The following is a 19,880-nucleotide window of genomic DNA, read 5'->3' as shown; positions in this document are numbered from 1 at the left end:
ACAATTCCTTTTTTTCCGAGCATTTGAAACCGAACATGGCATTTTAAACACAACTTATACGACAACTCGTTCGACTTGACTTGAACAAGCAAGAGAGAATGAACATGAACTACACCACCAACACCAACTCAACTTCCTCTTTGTCGAGACACTAGACACTGAGCTTGTCGAAGGGTTTATGCTATAAAGAATACAATATAACACTGGTTCACTGGATGGTCGGTTGGGCTTCCACACCAGCAGCCAGCAAGCTGGACAGGTGACACCCGCTTTTTTGTCTCTGCAGCTAGTTTACATCCGTTGAAAACTGAAAGCTAAAAGGCAGAGGAGAGACCCCCAAAACATTAAAAAATGTTACATGAAAGAAATACGGCATTCAAGTAAAACATTTTCAGAGACGTACACGTAGTCCGGAGAGAGACTAGAAGTTACTGCAGCAAAGCAGGTGCCGTCTCTTTAAATTAGTGCTTTATTGGGCTATAAAGGCTCCTTTTAACTTTGAGGATTCACACGTGTGTAATGCCGCAGCATACTTAAGCACTAACAGTACATGAAGACCATTTCTCTTCACATATATAGATTATATCTAATTTGATGATCTTTGACACACTGGAACAAAAGCAAAGATGGCGCAAACAACTTTGTATAAAAGATAGTGAAACATTTATTTTACTTCCGAACAAAGAATCTTGCAAAGACCCAAAACAAAGTCTAATCTTGACTCCGACTGGAAGCGTAGACGATTGCCTTGTGGGACAATCTTGAAAAACACTGACTGTCTCGCAGGGATGTTGTCGTTCATCAGTCCACACCAGATATCCGCTTTCCTCCGAGAGGTCTCAAAGACGGCCGTCGCCCTCCTCGCTGGAAAAGAAAAGATGAAGACATGTGATGGACGCATTGTTTTGAGCCTTGGTGCAACTGCGGACTTCAGATGGAAAACAGTCTGGTACTGAATCTTCAAAATCGACTTCCTTTAGAAGAGTGAAAAAAAAATCTGCCTCCTGTCTGCATTCCAGAATTCATCAGTTGACATTCCAGCGGCAGATTTTCGGGTTCGGGGCGTCTCTGGCGCTCCGATTGTGGGTCAGTGAAGTTCATGGCAAAGTCCAGGTGCAGCTTCACACCTCTACTGTCATAAACATAAAATAATTTGAAGTAACTCCAGGGGACTTCTATTTGTATATAACATCAGATTTGACCGCAGCATGGGTCTGACTTAGTCCTGGTTCTAGCAATCCTTCAGTCCCTTTTTTTCCTTCTCTGGTAATTAAGTGACGCGAGTGAGCCTTGACAAAAAAAAAGAATGGTCTTAAAGCAGCGGCGTCAAACCTGAGCTCGGCTCCCTCCACGTCTTCGATGGTGTCAGGCAGCGGCTTATTGGCCGTCTCGGGTAGCAGCAGGGTGAGGGCGGAGCCCAGCAGAGGGCAGAGCCCGCACAGGACCATGGGGGCCTGCGGACTGATGCCCTTCAGGAGGTACATCATGGGAGCCAGTGCCCCTCCGGCCCGAGCACACATGGAGCCCATGCCGATCCCGTTCTGTCTGTGGGAGATGCACAAACCGGGTCAGAGCCCCAAAAAGCTGAAGCAACGTCTCGTATATTCTCTGGCATTGGCCTGTGCATCCCGCACATCTGCGCCAGCTGTACAGGAGCGTCCCCTCATTTCTCCGGGGGCCCGACCGAGCCTTTAAGTGAGCCGATGTAAAGTGATTTAGAATATTGGCTACATGCCTTTTCATCGTGACTGTTTGGTGTGGTTTCACAAAACCTTGCTTTGCATTACATAGTGTTGAACGTCACGATTCATACTTAATCTGGAAAGAAAGAAACAGTTTTTTTGGGGTGGACACTATTTCAATGGTTCAAACATGTACTTTAATGTTAATCGGGTGCCAGAGGCAATATGCTCAGATCCTGGAAAGTCCCCCGAGCTGCACTATAAAACATTCTGGCTATCCCATTATCTTATTCGTTTCTTTGGCTGCTGTTGCTGCTCAGTTATGCAGACGGCCTCCTTGAGCCGGAGCACGGCGGATACGTCCAAGAAACATAGCAAGACAGAGACTTAGAGAGACGGACGTCGTCGTTAAATCACACCGGGGGAAAAGCTGCCAGAAACGTGATCTAATGGACGGCCGAGTGCTTTGTGTCATGTGACACCTCAGTTACGACATACCGTGACTTCAGCTGGCCTCATTTCAAAATGATCACCACACAGGGGGATGTAGAGCGCTGGATGTCGGGCAACCTGTCTAACGTCTTTACATCCAGCACAAGCTGATACTTTACAGATCAAATGTGGCTCAGTGACCTGTTTTTAAATGTGTTTTTTTTTAACACTCGGGAACACCCAGGGAAGTGTTTGGGAGGGAAACGCTCACCTGATAACGGTGGGGAACACCTCGGCTGAGTAGACGTAAATGATGGAGAGGGACGCCGTGATGCCAAACTTCCCGATCATGGCCAGCACTGTTTTGACAACGGACAGCTCTGGAGAAGAGGTTAAAGTGTGGAGGGGGGGGGGACACCATGGCTCCCATCAGTTTGTGGCACAGAAACCATTTTAAAAACTAAGAAGTGTATTTTTTTTGTTACCATCATCCGAAAAAAACACATTGAAACGTTGGCATATCTAATTTTCTTTTTTTAAACTATGTTGCAGTTTGCATTACATTCTGCAACTGCTTCACGCATGCTGGTTTGTATAGTGTATAATGTTGTCAATCCAGTTTATACATGAAGAGATTAGTATTTAAATCGTTTCTATAATTAGGCATGCACAAATAAAACAAACTGTGCATCGATCTTTGGTCATAGTGCCGAGCACTAACAGATAGAGTATGTTGTTAGCTGATCTCTGTTTGGACCGTCTGCGAGGATGTCCACAGGAAGCAGCCTATTCATGAGTCTACACACACCACTGGGGATGAAGATGGCCAGCAAGCAGGCCGTGCCGCCCACGGCCAGGAAAGCTAGCTGGGAGATCTTGCGGGAGCGGTTCAGGGTGAACAGGGTGATGGTGCGCGCCGGCATCTCCACCAGGCCAAAGATCATCTGGGTCAGGTAGAGGTTAATTCCAAAGTCAGAAATGTTGAGGGACAGGCCGTAGTACACAAGCATGTTGGCGAACCTGAGATGGAGGGTTGGAGGAGGGGGGGGGAGTAGAAATACAGCATCAATTCTGTAGAGCGCCGTGGGATCTTTCAAATAATGGCATACATTTTAGTTTGGGTGTTTTTCAAGTGGGGTTGTATGAGGTACTTACTCATCATCAATATGTACCTGCAGTAGATGACGGTCCACACGCCCTTAGTTTGGAGAAACGGTCTTATCCATCAATACTCTTGCCAAAGCCACCAGACTCCATTGAAAAGTGTAAGTACATACTAAAACCCCACTTCAAAACACCCACATGTATCCCTTAACCCTCCTGTTACCTTAGGCTCAATTTGACCCCATTCAATGTTTAATGTCGGTGTTCTGTCGGGTCAATTTGACCCCAGGCTGTTTTTCACTGTGTCAAACATATAAGAAATATCAACTTTTTCATATATTTAAAGGGCTATTTAGGTAGTCAACAAACAAACATAAAGTACCTCACACTTAAACTTGGAAAACAATATTAATTCTAATAATTTTCTGGAGGTTTTAATTGCTGGGGTCAAATTGACCCCAAGGGTAAAATATGTCAGTAAATATAAAGGTAACAGGAGGGTTAAACATTGAATGGGGTCAAATTGACCCTAAGGTAACAGGAGGGTTAAAAAAAACAAAAAACTCCAAGGTGCTGTTCTGGATTCTACCACCGGATGGCACTTAAGTAAGGCAGCTTTGAAATGAGGCGAGAGAGACGGTGTTGTGCTCTCACGTAGTGCAGTAGAGAACATGTCCTACAGGTGGATTGTGGGTGCCTGATATTTAAGTTGAGAGGTAGTCAGACAAGACATTTATGGTCCTGCGGGCTTCTCTGTCCCCTGAAACCTGCTTCTCCCACAGAGGAGCGAGTCGATAAGGAGGAAGGGAGAGAGGGAGAGAGGAAGGCGGGGTTGCATCGGTCTTCTGAAAGTCAAATGTCATCCTTTTCATCTTGTTGCCATTGATGTTGTTTACCCACCAGCGTTGCATCTCCCGCAAACTTGGCGATTATGATTGGAGCCGTGTTTGGTGGACGAGCAGCACAGGCCTGGGAGCACAACCCCGGCAGGGGGTCGAGTGAGGTGGGAGGACAGGGATTGTGACACCTCCAGGTGGGCGTGTCGTTCAAAGCAACTTATATTTGTACATTTGTTAAAAACATATTGTTAAATGTATGTATTTAATAAATATATATTTTTATTTCTGTATTGTTTCCCCATTTATTTCTTGAACGTATTTCTGTTCTTTTCTTGACATATGTTTCGATGCATTCGTAGCACAGTGAAATATGTTATGTCATATATCTTACCGATTTTAATACAACTGTGTCCCTTTCTTATAATTTACTTTGAATGTGTGTTTAAGGTAATTCATGTGTTGTTTCTATATTTGAGAGCGTTGATCAACTGCACATATTGTGAAGGGTGGAAAGTGCTTGTTGACCCTTTGGAAGGGAGCGCTGTCTATTTAAGAGAGGGGTGTGTGACGGACAGGCGCAAACATAATTTGCTTGCTTTAAACGGGAACGTGTTAAATAAAAGTTGCAAAACAGAAGAACGACGTGTTACTGAACAGTTAATTTTAAGAGTGCAACTGAAATGTTCTGCTCATACTCACCAGAGATAAAAAACAATCAAAGAATGCGTCCTCATTTTGGGGGTTCGAACAAGGTCTTGGAAGGAGTATTTTTTCTTCAGTCCGATTTTCTCTCCAACGTTACGGACCTGGAGAAACGACGAGTACGACCGTCAGCAACAGACTTTGGAGGCAGGTGGAAAAGGAGGCCGAGCGCGACTGTTTGAGTAGTTTGCATGTGTTCATCATGGCTGCTTCAGAGTGATACTGGAGTATCTATGTAAAGCGACTTCGGGTGTCTTGAGAAGCGCTATATAAAATGAATGATTATTATTATTATTACTATGTCATAAAGTTAGTGCACTCTCACCGCTACTAAAGCAAGGGGAACTGTTCAGTTCTGTGCAGCAATGATCAATAAAGTGATCTGAAATCAAGATTTTGATATTATTTACAAATGACACATGTTGCTCGCTTGTCTTTGTGCGATGTAACGCCACGACATAACGCCGTGGGAAAATGGCACTTTTGGCTGCGATGGGTATTTGTTACCTTTGCATTGAAAATTCGGAAAGGTTATGTTTTGATCGCTGTGTATATATTTATTTATTCATTTGTATGCGTGTTACTCGCAGAACTAAAAAAGTATTAAACCGAATCGCATGAAATCTGGTGGGATGATTGGTTATTATCCGGGGACCATTTAGATTTTAGATTAGATTTTGGGATTGATCGGGTCAAAGGTCAAAGTCATGAAAAGGTCAACATCTTCTTTTTACCATAGCGCGGTCAATTTTTATCCAATTGGCATGCAACTAATGCCAAAATGTTCATAATTCAATGCCCAATCTTGTGATATGCGAAGGTATGCGCTCTACCGAGTGCCCGTTCTAGTTATTAATGTGGACATTTTGGAAGGATTAAATAAATGACTAGTACGGAACAATTATCTATAGACTAGGAAATAATAAACCATGTTGTGTTTCTACCTGCCACATCGCCATATCTTTGCTGAGGGGCCTTCCATTCATCTGCGCTGCTTTCTGGATCAGTTCCAATGCTTCCTCTTTTCTGTCATTGGCCATTAACCAGCGAGCTGATTTTGGCAACACCCTAAGAATGTAAAGACAAATTGTTTGTGTGACCTACTTACAAACACTTTGCTGCAGGGGGCACTTTGACAGTCACACTCTGGATAATGGATTTGTTATGGCAAGAAAAAGGACATGGACTACTCTAAAGGAAGGGTCCCCTCATTGCCAACACTATGCATCCATCCTTTGTCTTTCTGGCTATCCCTCTTGCATGATACAACCCTCTACTTCTCCTCTTGCCCTATAAGTGCCACGGCTCACAGATCGTGGTGGGGGCAATGAAGGATATCTTCTATAGTTTTGATTAATTTCTTTTAAAATGTATTGTGAATTCCCAGTATTTTGCGTGATTGTCCTCCAACCACACAGACCTACCAAAACATATTTCCGTCAGCGGTGGTCTATGATGTCTTATTATGGAGCGTGGATGAAATAAATCCAAACGGAGGGTCCATCTCCTCTGTTTGAAGGAATTGATATTCATGCTCAACATCAAAGAGGTGAGAGATGCCTACTTTATAGGCATCATCAGTGACCACAAATATAATCCTAGACTCCTGATCAATACCATCGACCATCTTGTAAACCCTGCCAATCCTGCTGCATCTGCCTCCTCCCCAGAAGATTGTGAAAGCTTTTTGTCCTTCTTTGTTGACACAATCAATAAATTTCTATCCAATTAAAGAAATGCTACCACTTCTCCTGACTCATCAGTCGACTGTCCGCCTCGGTCCGAGTTCACCTCTATCTCTCTGCAGAGTCCTATTGATGTTATCTCCCATATGCAGCTATGCTCCCCGCACCCACCGCCATATTTGTGGCTCACAGGGTAGAGTGGTCGCCCTGTAACCACAAGGTAGCAGGTTCGATAGGTTGATTGTGTCTCTCCAATATTGTAACACCCTGTTCTGTGTCTCCTGTGTTCCGTGTCTCCTATGTCTCTGTGTCTTCTCTGTCTTAATTGTTTAATTCCCTGCACCTGCCCTCAGCCACTCTTGTCTCGTTACTGTCTGATGTCGTACACCTGTTTCCCCCCCTATATATTGTGTCAGTCTTTCCCTTGTCTGCGGTTGGATTGTCGTCTCTAGTTCCGTGTCCTTTTCCCGTCGTCCTGTCCGTGTTCCTGGTTCTGCCTGTTGACCCTGCCTACCCCGAACCTGGATTCTCTGCCTGCCCCTTTTGGACCTTGTTTTTTTGTAAACTGTTTTACCTCATTAAAGGGTACCTGTAGTGCAAAACAATATGTAGCCAGATCAAAAGATAATGTGTTTCTAAAGTGTATTCATGCACTGACGGTCCAGTATTTAATAACAATACGTAGTTTAGGCTGTTCAAAGTCCTCAAATCCGACATGCGACAGTGCACTGGAGCTTGAATATGTCGCGGGTGGTGTGACTATTTCTACTCAACAATCGATCGGCGTATTGAGCACCCCTGCATTCAAGCATTAAATAGCCGAGAGGTTTTTTCAGCGTGAGGAATTAGATGTGTGGCGGGAGTGCGTGAGATAAGACCGAAATGCGTGAGTCTCACGCTCAATGCGTGAGACTTGAGAGCCCTGATAGTGTCATTAGACCTCATCTGCTTCACACAAAAGAGTGAGCTTGATAGCTACATCGCGCATAAGCCAGCGCTGGAGATGTCTTTCATTGATGCAATGTTCGGCCGACATGTTCGGGGTGCTAGTGACTTTTTCTTTGCTCCGTCCGTCCCGATGCGCGCAAACCGGTGTCGGGAGCTCCGCGGCGCACGAGACGGCGGGCAGAGGACTGTCAACGCAACACGTAGAGACATAAATGACGTGCTTCTGCTGTAATGTGGCGCTATAGAGAAAGTGACAGGGGGGCGGGCCAATTTTTTTAATGTCATGCGATCTACCAATACTACGCCGCGATCGACTGGCAGGTCGCCGCGATCGACGTATTGAGCACCCCTGATATAGATTGTGTATTTCTTGAGGCCACAGATCTATCCCAAGAAGCAACGCGTGTAGAAGTGGCTCCGGATTGGCTGAATTCCTTTCAACGACTCTACGTCATAGTTAGCTTTGAGCTGGAGTAAATAACTAGCAAAATGGCTGCGCCCACGGATTCGGAATTTTGACAAAGAAATGTAAATCCTCGGGCTATGCGTGACTTGTTGACAATAGCAGCGGGGTAAATATGATTTATTTGATGCGCCGAATGGATGTAGCACGTTGTTGTTTTGCACTACAGGTACCCTTTAAAGAGTGCTTTTTTGTCATTTATATTGTGTCCAGCCTGTCACTCTGCGCCTGAGCCTCACCCCGTCACAAGAACCTGACAAATATATGAGCTGCAATGCAGATAGAGCGACGGGACCAGCAGAGCAGTCACTTATAAAGTATCTTGCCAAACGTTACGATGGGGCCAAAAGCCTTTGGATTGTAACAAGTCCTGTCACAATCCCCGGGCTTTTAAAAAAAAGTTTGTCTCCGCCATAAAACCCTGTATCAAACCTGTATTCAAACTCTGGAACATCCCCAATCCTCCATAATTGTATAAGTGTTGTTTCTGGATATAGCTGCTAAGACGTTTCTCATTTTTCTATAACTGTGTAGAAGGAAGAATTTGTTTTAAACGGTGATTTACTCAAGTAAGATCTATAGCAAGCAAGAGGCACACAGAGGGATACTCCTCAAAGAAGACCTTTGCATTACCCTCTACTTCTACACTCAAAGTATGAGAAGAATTTGGGTCCAATTGCGCATAATATCGAGCATGCGCTACACATTTTGTTTTCAATCACAGGGTCTAAAAAGGGATCTCCTTCATGATTACAAAGCCCAGCATAACTCGGGCAGTCAGTTTTGTTGTTGTTTGAAAATACTGGAGAACAGCACACACTGCTGCCCACTCACCAGATGTAAAAGATGAAGAGGAAACCGGGTGCTGAGATAGCCAGCTGGAGTTTACGCCAGTCTCTTATGAGGTACGCCACTCCAGCCAGAAGAATATAGCCAAAGCCGAAGAAGTAGTCAGTGATTATACCTGCCAACATCTGCTGCTTAGATCCCGTCCATTCTGTGCCTGGATGAGACACAAACAGGACCGGGACACGTGAATGACATAGAATCATATACACTATTCAATTCAATTCAATTCAGTTTATTTGTATAGCCCAATTTCACAAATTACAAATTTGTCTCGGAGTGCTTTACAATCTGTACACATAGACATCCCTGCCCCAAAACCTCACATCGGACCAGGAAAAACTCCCAAATAACCCTTCAGGGGGAAAAAAAGGGAAGAAACCTGGAGGAGAGCAACAGAGGAGGATCCCTCTCCTAGGATGGACAGATGCAATAGATGTAATGTGTACAGAAGGACAGATTTAGAGTTAAAATACATTCAATGAATATGACAGAGTGTATGAATAGTTCATAGTAGGCATATTCCACGATGGAGACCTCCACGATCCATCAGGCAGATGGCGGTGGGGAGGAGGAGTGGGCGGAGTCTCAACAGGACAGTGGCGTAGTCATGAGCAGGAATTCCACGACCCAGACGATCCATCAGGCAGATAGGATCTATGCCGTCTCATAGGGTCCGATGACCCCATGAGATGTAAAGTCAAAAGGACTTCCGGGGAGAAAGCAGAGTTAGTAACGTGTGATTGAGAGATGAAAATTCATCCTTAAGGAGAGAAAAAAGAGGAGATAGGTACTCAGTGCATCCTAAAACGTCCCCCGGCAGCTATAAGCCTATAGCAGCATATCAAGGGGCTGGACCAGGGCAAACCTGATTCAGCCCTAACTATAAGCTCTGTCAAAGAGGAAGGTCTTAAGTCTACTCTTAAACGAGGTGACTGTGTCTGCCTCCCGGACTGAAATTGGAAGCTGGTTCCATAAAAGAGGAGCTTGATAACTAAAGGCTCTGGCTCCCATTCTACTTTTTAAGACTCTAGGAACTACAAGTAGTCCCGCATTTAGTGAGCGTAGCTCTCTAGTGGGGCAATATGGTACGACAAGCTCCTTAAGATATGATGGAGCATCACCAATCAAGGCTTTGTAGGTTAAGAGAAGAATTTTAAAAGTGATTCTTGATTTTACTGGGAGCCAGTGCAGAGCAGCTAGTGCAGGAGTGATGTGATCTCTTTTCTTAGTTTTAGTGAGAACACGAGCTGCAGCATTCTGGATCAACTGGAGGGACCTAAGAGATTTATTAGAGCAGCCTGCTAATAAGGAGTTGCAGTAATCCAGTCTCAAGTAACGAACGTGAACCAATTTTTCTGCATCTTTTGAGACAAGATGTGCCTGATTTTTGAAATATTACGTAGATGAAAGAATGCAGTCCTTGAGATTTGCTTTACGTGGGAGTTAAAGGACAAGTCCCGATCAAAGATAACGCCAAGATTCTTTACAGTGGTGTTGGATGCCAGGGCAATGCCGTCTACAGAATCCACATCACCAGATAATTGATCTCTGAGGTGCTCAGGGCCGATTAAAATTACTTCGGTTTTGTCTGAGTTTAACATCAAGAAGTTGCAGGTCATCCATGTTTTTATGTCTTTAAGACATGCTTTAATTTTACAGAGTTGGTTGCTCTCCTCTGGTTTTATCGATAAATATAGTTGAGTGTCATCTGCATAACAATGAAAGTTTATGGAGTGTTTCCTGATAATATTGCCCAAAGGAAGCATGTATAAGGTAAATAAAATTGGTCCAAGCACAGAACCTTGTGGAACTCCGTGATTAACGTTGGTGGTTATCGAGGCGTCATCGTTTACAAATACAAACTGAGATCGATCTGATAAATAGGATTTAAACCAAATTAGTGCCGTGCCTGAAATGCCAATCGACTGCTCCAGTCTCTGTAACAGGATGTCATGGTCAATGGTGTCGAATGCAGCACTAAGGTCTAACAAGACCAGGACAGAGAGGAGTCCTTTATCTGCTGCCATTAAGAGGTCATTTGTAATTTTCACCAGTGCCGTCTCGGTGCTGTGGTGTTTTCTAAATCCTGATTGAAATTTCTCAAATAAACTATTATGATGTAGAAAGTCGCACAACTGATTTGCGACCACTTTCTCAAGGATCTTGGAGAGGAAGGGGAGGTTAGAGATCGGTCTGTAGTTAGCCAATACCTCTGGATCCAGAGTGGGCTTCTTCAGGAGAGGTTTAATAACAGCCACCTTGAAGGAGTGTGGTACGTGGCCTGTTAGCAGAGACACATTGATAATATCTAATAGAGAGCCGCCAATTATATACACTTATAACTTGAGAAACTACATTTCTATTCAATTTAGTTGTATATTGTGAATGTTTCTCATTCTATTCTTTTGTTTGTTTGTTTATATTGTGCATTTTTTATATTATTTTGCTTACCTTTATGTGTAAATACTACTTTAGCGTAAAAATGTCCCCTTGAGGGATTAATAAATTAACTATCTATTGGTCAAAAAACAAGTGCATTGGCCCAGGCCAGTCTATAGGGTTATTTCCTCATACTTACAATATGTTTTCACAGGATTAGTAGTCAATCTCATAACTAGCCTTTTTGTGTAAAATAAGTTGACTGTTCTTTCATCCACTTCTAGTGTCTACAGTATTTATACCTTTCACAATGACAGAAAAAATGGACCAGTTCATCTTCATTAACATATTATTATCCTTATTGTCAAATTTGGCAATACCAGCAGCTATCACCTGCTTCTGTCCCACAACATTGTCTTCAGTGAAAATGAAAATCTCTAAATGCTTTCCAAGTGAGGTCTGTGAATTATCTCGAGTACCTGCGACATTCTCTCTGGAGAGACATGTTGCTTTTGTTGGGACGTTGGAGTGGACAAAAAACAGACTTTCTTTTCTTGTCTTTCCGTGAGACACTGACCGAGGACAAAGGCATTCATGATGACCCCAGAGATGGATGTTCCAATCACAAAGCGAAGGGCAATGTAGACGTAGAAATTAGGGGCGAAAGCCGCCCCGACCCCAAAGACAGCCTGGACAGCCAGGTTGACGAGAATGATGATCCTGCGACCGTACCTGGAACGAGACGAGACATTTCGGAACTCTCATTCCATGTAAACAATACTTTAAAGTGTAAGACGTGATGAATTTTAAGTAAAAGTAATTCAGAGGGCTTATCGTGGGAGAAAGTAAAGAGTCATGTCATCCGTTTTGATAGTGCTCTGAGGATGGATGGGCGTGATCAAACTTACCTATCTGCTAAGCTCCCAAACACAACAGCTCCTACGAGAAGACCAAACATGCATGTGGAGGAGCCGATGTTGTTCAGGCTTGCATCATCACAAACCAGGTCCCACTGCAAGCACAGAAATATGAGATATTCTGTATATTCATGATACCCATAGGCAGGCACGTGCACAGATAGAGCCCTAGTGGTGCTCAAGCACCAGCCCCTTTGCCCTGGATGAGTAAAGTGCCCTTTTTGCTGGAGACACATTTTTTTTATTCATCCGTAGGCTATTTAAGAATAAACGTTACTCTTTCTGTCATCAAGTCCCCCCAAATGTGTTTTAATATTTATTTGAGTTCTTGTGAGAATTTCGCCTAGACCCGCTCCGCGGCGCTCACGAGCCCCCCTCCTCTCCAGGGTTGCCAGGTCTGTGTGACAAAACCAGCCCAATGGCCAATCAAAACCAACCCAAAAACCAGCCCAAAATCAGAACTGAAAATATGCCCGTGCCAAACCATATACACTGCTTTTAAAGTGTGTGTATGTGGGCGTGTCCCATGTCCATGTGTGCACGTGCTGATCTGGAGTCAGTTTCGTAGGATTTGGGTATAAATAAATTATTTCATATAAAATATGGATTTTTATTTAAAGATATTCATGTAATTTGCATGCAAAATAGGTCTACCCGAACCAGCGGACAAAAAATTAAACCCGCGGCAACACTTCAAAAGTAGCCCAATTCCGCGGGAGAACCGCGGACCTGGCAACACTGGTCGTCTCTCACTCAAAGGGGAACATACGGGTCTCTTTGCCTCGTGTCCAGGGGGGAAACAGCGCCCCCAAAGACTTGTGGCCAAAGATATATCGCATCGGAACTACCATAGAGACGTCTTTGAAGCGAGCATTGTGACGTCACTCAACCCACCAGTTCTAACTGGTTCTGTGCTTTGAAGTCCTGTGACGTCACGGAGCAGCGAACCAGACTATGTAATACTAGTGATTTCTAGCAGGCGGCACTGCTCCTTCTTTGGAAGGAGTGGGGCGGATCTGTGAGTCCCGTAGAAGGCAGTTGGCGAAAGTTCTAGGGATTTGCCTGCCCTCCCCTGAGTGTCGGCCATTACCGCCACACGGGGGGGGTTTGTAGGCAAATTTCCTAAACTTTCCCATGTGTAGAATCGCCTACACCTTCTGCAGGTGTGGGGGGGGGGTTCGGTTTGAGTCACCTCGTGTGTCTCTGACATAAGAATCCCTCACACCCCCCCTGGGAAGGGAGGTTTGGCCGATTCACAGAATGGCTTAATTCTAAAATGAAAATATATAAATAATATAAAACAAATGAAATGAATAAAAAACGAATTAAATACAGTATATATATGCATATATATATATTATACTGTATATATATATATACACATATATATATACACACATATATGTATACACATATATATACACATATATAAACACAAACATATATATATATATATACACATATACAGGCACCTACACAGACATGAGCTCGTGAGCGCCGCGGAGCATGTCGGGGCGAAGTTCTCAGATAAATGGCCCGTCGGATATTAAAACACATTTGGGGGGACTTGATGACAGAAAGAGTAACTTTTATTCTTAAATACTGATGAATACAAAAAAGTGGTCTCCAGCAAAAAGGGCACTTTACTCATCCAGGGCAAAAGGGCTGGTGCTTGAGCACCACTAGGGCTCTATCTGTGCACGTGCCTGCACATATATATATATATACATATATATATACACACACATATATATATATACACACATATATGTATACATATATATATACACACACATATATATATATATACACACATACAGTGCATCCGGAAAGTATTCACAGCGCTTCACTTTTTCCACATTTTGTTATGTTACAGCCTTATTCCAAAATGGATTAAATTCATAATTTTCCTCAACATTCTACACACAACAACCCATAATGACAAAGTGAAAACTGTTTTTTGCTAATTTTTGCAAATCTGTTAAAAATAAAGAATGAAAACCTAACATGTACATAAGTATTCACAGCCTTTGCCATGACACTCAAAATTTAGCTCAGGTGCCTCCGCGTGGCCCGGTCCGAGCCTCCCTGATATGACTCCGCCCACGACACGGCGGCGACTTTGTGTCCGCGCACAGCGTGTCCGCCGCGTCGTCCGCGTGCACGCGGGTCGAGCCACAGCTACACGCACACACACACTGAAATGGGGCGCGGCGGGAGCGCGCAGCCGGACCGCAGCCGACGGAGCACCGAGGCGTGGAGGCACATCTGGTCCGTGTACGTAATGTTATTTCGTTTTTTCGTTTCATTCCAAATACGGAATACGGAAATCACGTGGTTTTTTCGTTTTCCGTTTGAAAACCAAAAACGGAAAAACGGAAATAACATTACGTACACGGACCACATCTGCATGTTCAGCCACTGCTGCATTAATTACGGCTGGAACACTGGCGGTGTGTCGCTGATCTAAGCCCCGCCCACACTTCCACTCGCATTACTCGCAATATCCAAAACCACTGACATCTTTCTGCCTGGCCGGGAGAAGGTTTCGTATATTTCTGTCGTGGAGGGCGGGTCGGGGGTTTCGGGCGGGTCACTGTCCCGACTCGGGACTCTTATTTTGACATACTGTAGATTCTAAACAACCCTGGACCAACGGAAACAGTGGGTTCTTTTCTCATTACGTGTTATATTTTTTTATGGTTTGAAAGGAAAACACAAACTGTAACTTAAAAAAAGGTATTCAAGACAATTATTTTTTGGAGTTATGTCTTTAGAATGCCAACTTGTCTGTAAGTTTCACAAGACAAGTCAAATGTTATTTTTATGGATTCCTTGTTCTTTGCAGTCTATTGGATAGCACTGTAGATCATACAACTTTATGTAGAAAAAACAATAAAAAGAATGGGAAAAAAAAGGTTTTATATGCAATGGATTAAATAAAAGCATGGGTTGATTCTGCCTACTCGCTGGTTTCTTGTCATTGTTTCGGACGGTAGAACAAAGTGTGGGATGCGGTTCGCTGATTAAAAGAAACGTTTTTTTAAAATCATTCACTTTCAATCATTTGCATCGATCCCCTCAGTCGGCTTCGGCCACGGCGAGCTCCGTCTGCTCCTACCGACCTCTTACAGATGCATATTAAAATGCTTGTCCATTATCCGTGTGATAATATCAGTAGAACATCTTTTAGCCGTCGTGACTGTAGGACAAGAGCGTTAACTTCCGCTGAGTCGTTCCTATGACTGAGGAAGAAAAGGCATCTACTTATTCACTTGTAATAACAGCTTCCACTAAAGGGACTAATGTGCTGCACTTCATTTTTGGACACAACTGCTTCTCAGCTCCGGCAGCCACGATGCACCTTGTTGTCATGTTCGCTCTGCAGCGGTTGTTGTCTTCGTTGTTTAGTTTATTGTGAAAGGATTTGATTGACGACCTCTGATCTGTTCTGTGTATCAGCTGCATCGTGGCCTCCGCACGGACCAGCAGGACCCTTCAGCTTCATCTGGGACGACACAGTGCAATGTGAATTGAAACATAAACTATGAATACATACGTATTCATAAAGCTATTGTGCATGTACTATATGCATCACTAGCCGTGGATGTCCTAGAAAGTGTAATAAAGAAATCCAGGAATATGTTCTCGGGCCTCCCGGTGGCGTGGTGGCTATAACTGTCACCTCACGGCACGGCGGGCCAGGCTTCCATCCCAGGCCGTCTGTGTGGAGTTCAATTCAATTCAATTCAGTTTATTTGTATAGCCCAATTTCACAAATTACAAATTAGTCTCAGAGGGCTTTACAATCTGTACACATAGACATCCCTGACCTTTGACCTCACATCGGATCAGGAAAAACTCCCAAACAACCCTTCAGGGGAAAAAAGGTAAGAACCCTTCAGGAGAGAACAGAGGAGGATCCCTCTCCAGGATGGACAGAACAATAGATGTCATGTGACCAGAAGGACAGATTAGAGTTAAAACACATTCATAGATATGACAGAGTGGATGGATAGTTGGTAGTCGGCATATTCCACGATGGAGACCTCCACGATCCACCAGGCAGTGTTTGCACATTCTCCCCGTGGCGGTGTGGTTCCCTCCGGTTCTCTAGTTTCCTCCCTCAGCCCAGACATGCAGCTCAGGTGAATTGGACTCAGGTAGGAATGTGTGAGTGACTGTTAGTCCGCCTCTGTGTCTAAATATAAATACACCTCATTTATATACGTCACTGTGATAAACCCTGCAGGCCTCGGATCGGCTGTAGTTTGGATAAAGGAATGGAAGGAATATCTTCTCTGTGACGTGATCAATAAATCCCTCGTGGACCGGTCTGTGCAGGTTTATACACTTTGGTTTATAAAGCTGGAACATTTGTTTGTTTCTGATCTTTAACAGCAGCAGAACGTCTCCTTCCCCGTTTTGTAATATTATATATTATTGTATCATTAATATAATATATTATTGTATCATTAATATTGTTAATGTAATATTATATATTATTGTATCATTAATATAATATATTATTGTATCATTAATATTGTAGCATTAATATTGTTAATGTAATATTATATATGATTGTATAAGTATACAATATTAGTTCCGTAATTTTATAGAATGATCACACATTTAGTATGTTAAATTAAAAATCCTCAAAGAACTAGTCACTTTTAGACAAAGGTAAAAATACAATATCCATCTCTGAATTACAATTATATATATATATATATATATTAGGGCTGTCAATCGATTAAAAAAAATTAACTAATTAATCGCACATTTTGAAATTCATTAATCGCGACTGATGGGTTGCTAATGAGCCTCACCTGTGAGGTGGGAGGTCCTTTGTGATTTACTGAGTGTTCATTGGTTGTTTCTATCGCTAAATGTTGACAGACAAACGGAGACTGTAGTAATTACCCATTCAAACTAATATTATTCATAAAGACAAGCCAATGAGTTCCTGTTGATGTTGACCATGTTACACACACAACAATATACATTAAATACGTCCCATTCAATACTAACCTTACGGTGCTAACAACACAGTGTTACAATGCTAACCGACACAAGTAAAGTAAACTATAGAAGCATTTGACCAACATATACAACTGAGAACCGTTCATTAAGGAACTTCATTGACAAAATGCGGCGTACTTTGTCCGGAAAAGAGCTGCGAAAAGACGCTGCGCGAGACTCAGGTCAGGTGTGTGTGCTGCTGTTACGATCTCAGACACTTAGGAAGTAGGACCCAATTGCACGACCCGGGAGACAGAGATAAAGTATTTGTAAGTACTTTATTTTTCGGTTCTGCAGTGAACAAAATGAAAGCGCTCACGTAGTGAGGGATCAAAAACTTTTCAAGAGCACAACATAACCCGACCTGATCATGGCAAAAGACCAGACGAACTGACAAGGAACACTGGGAGACAGGGGAATTTAAGCACATGGTAACAAGACACAGGTGGGACCAATCAGGGCGGGCTGACACTGATGAGCATAGGAGACAGGTGTGATGACAGGTGAAAACAATCAGGAAGCCTGGAATGAGAGAAAGCGAACATAAATGACCTGAACCTCTCTAGCATATCTGTCGGTGCACAACAGTACCCCTCTAGGGCCAACTCCTGATGGCCCAGGCTGATTGTAAAAGTCGTGGATAAGAGTCTTGTCTACGATAAATGAAGCAGCTATCCAGCTTCTAGCCTCAGGACCGTAACCCTTCCAGTCTACCAGGAATTGCTTGCCCTCCCTATTACGGACCTCCAGTAGCTTACGGACCTTGTAAACGCCACCCCTTCAAAGAACTGGGGCGGTGGAGGGGGCGGGAACAAGTGTGCTCTCACACACCGGCTTGATTCTACTAACGTGAAACGTTGGGTGCACTCTCAAGGTCCTGGGAGTTGCAAGCGTCGACGCCGGGTTGATGACTCTGGACACTGGAAACGGACCCACAAATCTCGGAGCCAGTTTCTTTGAGGCGACATGGAGTGGTAAGTCTTTGGTAGAGAGCCAAACCTTTTGGCCTGGACTGTAGGAGGGAGCGACCCTGCGATGAACGTCCGCAACAGCCTTCATCCGAGCTGAACTGGAGAAGAGACTGGCGAGCACCAGCCCAAACTCTGCGACAACGTCTGATCATGGCATGTGCCGATGGAACCATCACCTCTTCCTCGTTGTTAGGGAAAAGTGGAGGCTGGAAACCATTGACACAATGGAATGGAGAGAGACCTGTGGCCGCCGTAGGAAGGGTATTGTGGGCAACCTCGACCCATGTGAGGTGGTCACTCCAGGTGGTCTGGTTCCGGGAGACGAGACAACGTAGCGTAGTCTCTAGTTCTTGGTTCAGACGCTCCGACTGTCCATTTGACTGAGGGTGATATCCTGATGACAGGCTGACGGTGGCACCTATGAGTCGACAAAACTCTTTCCAGAAGGCGGAAATGAATTGTGGACCCTGTCGGAAACAATGTCATTAGGGAATCCATGGATCCTGAATACGTGATTCATCATGACCTCTGCGGTGACTTTGGCAGAGGGAAGCTTGGTCAATGGGATGAAGTGAGCCATTTTTGAAAATCGATCAACCACTGTTAGAACCGTAGTCTTGCCTCTGGATGAGGGAAATCCTGTCACAAAATCCATCGAAATGTGTGACCAAGGACGATGGGGAATCGGCAGCGGCTGGAGCAAGCCCATCTTAACTTGAGATGAGGTCTTATTACACGCACACACCGGACAAGCCGCTACATACTTGGCCACATTTTTCTTCATGGATGGCCACCAGAAACGTTGTTGAATCCTGAACATTGTTCTTGCTACTCCCGGATGGCACGAAAGCACAGATGAGTGAGCCCAGTGGATGACCTTGGAGTGAAGAGCCTCAGGAACAAACAGCAGATTGTTGGGACACTCGCTAGGCGCTGGATTCATGACATTTGCCTCTTTAACGTCTGACTCCACTTGCCAGGAAAAGGCTCCGATCACCCGGTTAAGTGGAAGGATGGTCTTGGGCTCTACCGCAAGTGGTTCGGGATCGTAAAGACGAGACAAAGCATCGGGTTTTTGATTCTGAGACCCGGGACGAAAAGAGAGTGTGAAGTTGAATCTACTAAAGAAAAGTGTCCATCTGGCCTGACGGGAGTTGAGACGCTTAGCCTTTCTTATATATTCTAGATTCTTGTGATCTGTCCAGACTAAAGACGGTTGCTCTGCACCCTCCAGCCAGTGTCTCCATTCCTCGAGGGCAGCTTTTACAGCTAACAATTCCTTGTTTCCCACGTCATAATTCCGCTCTGCCGTTGTCAACTTCGCGACAGGTAAGCACATGGATGCATCTTGTTGTCTTCTGCAGAACGTTGAGACAGTACTCCTCCAATTCCCTCATTGGAAGCATCCACCTCGACCATAAACTGGCGCTGGGGATCTGGAATGGTGAGTATGGGAGCTGATGTGAATCTATCTCTGAGAAGTTTGAAAGCAAGATCCGCCTGGGGGTCCACTTGAAGGAACCTTAGGAGAAGTCAGAACATGCAGAGGAGCAGCAACAGAACTGAAATTCCTAATAAACTTCCTATAGAAGTTAGCAAATCCTAGGAACTGCTGAACCTTTTTCCTGGAGTCTGGTGTGGGCCACTGGGATACTGCACTGACTTTCGCAGGATCCATTTGGATATGATTAGGTGAGACTATGTATCCTAAGAAAGACACCTCTTCTGTGTGGAACTCGCACTTCTCTGCCTTGACATATAGCTGATTATCCAGTAGTTTCTGCAAAACTTGGCGGACATGGTTAACATGAGATTTAGCGTCTGGGGAGAAAATCAGTATGTCATCCAGATACACAAACACTGAAATATTCAAGAATTCCCAAAACC

At 44.1% G+C, this 19,880-nt stretch overlaps 1 protein-coding gene across 1 annotated transcript in view; it reads right to left on the bottom strand.

Moving 5' to 3' along the window:
* Positions 1–279: 279 nt before the first annotated feature.
* The window catches only part of si:dkey-119m7.4 (uncharacterized protein LOC560629 homolog), a 26,663-nt gene continuing 7,062 nt past the window's right edge, over positions 280–19,880 (bottom strand). Inside the window, 9 exon segments of the mRNA XM_056427802.1 lie at positions 280–864; positions 1,333–1,545; positions 2,386–2,494; positions 2,923–3,134; positions 4,757–4,863; positions 5,704–5,827; positions 8,690–8,858; positions 11,661–11,815; positions 11,992–12,095. Of these exon segments, the coding sequence (XP_056283777.1) occupies positions 840–864; positions 1,333–1,545; positions 2,386–2,494; positions 2,923–3,134; positions 4,757–4,863; positions 5,704–5,827; positions 8,690–8,858; positions 11,661–11,815; positions 11,992–12,095 (1,218 nt within the window). The 3' untranslated portion in view covers positions 280–839.

This window comes from Pseudoliparis swirei, chromosome 12, assembly GCF_029220125.1.
Source record: "Pseudoliparis swirei isolate HS2019 ecotype Mariana Trench chromosome 12, NWPU_hadal_v1, whole genome shotgun sequence".
Classification (NCBI taxonomy): domain Eukaryota; kingdom Metazoa; phylum Chordata; class Actinopteri; order Perciformes; family Liparidae; genus Pseudoliparis; species Pseudoliparis swirei.
The sequence above is the reverse complement of the archived record's forward strand: the minus strand, read 5'-3'. Positions and strand labels throughout refer to the sequence as shown.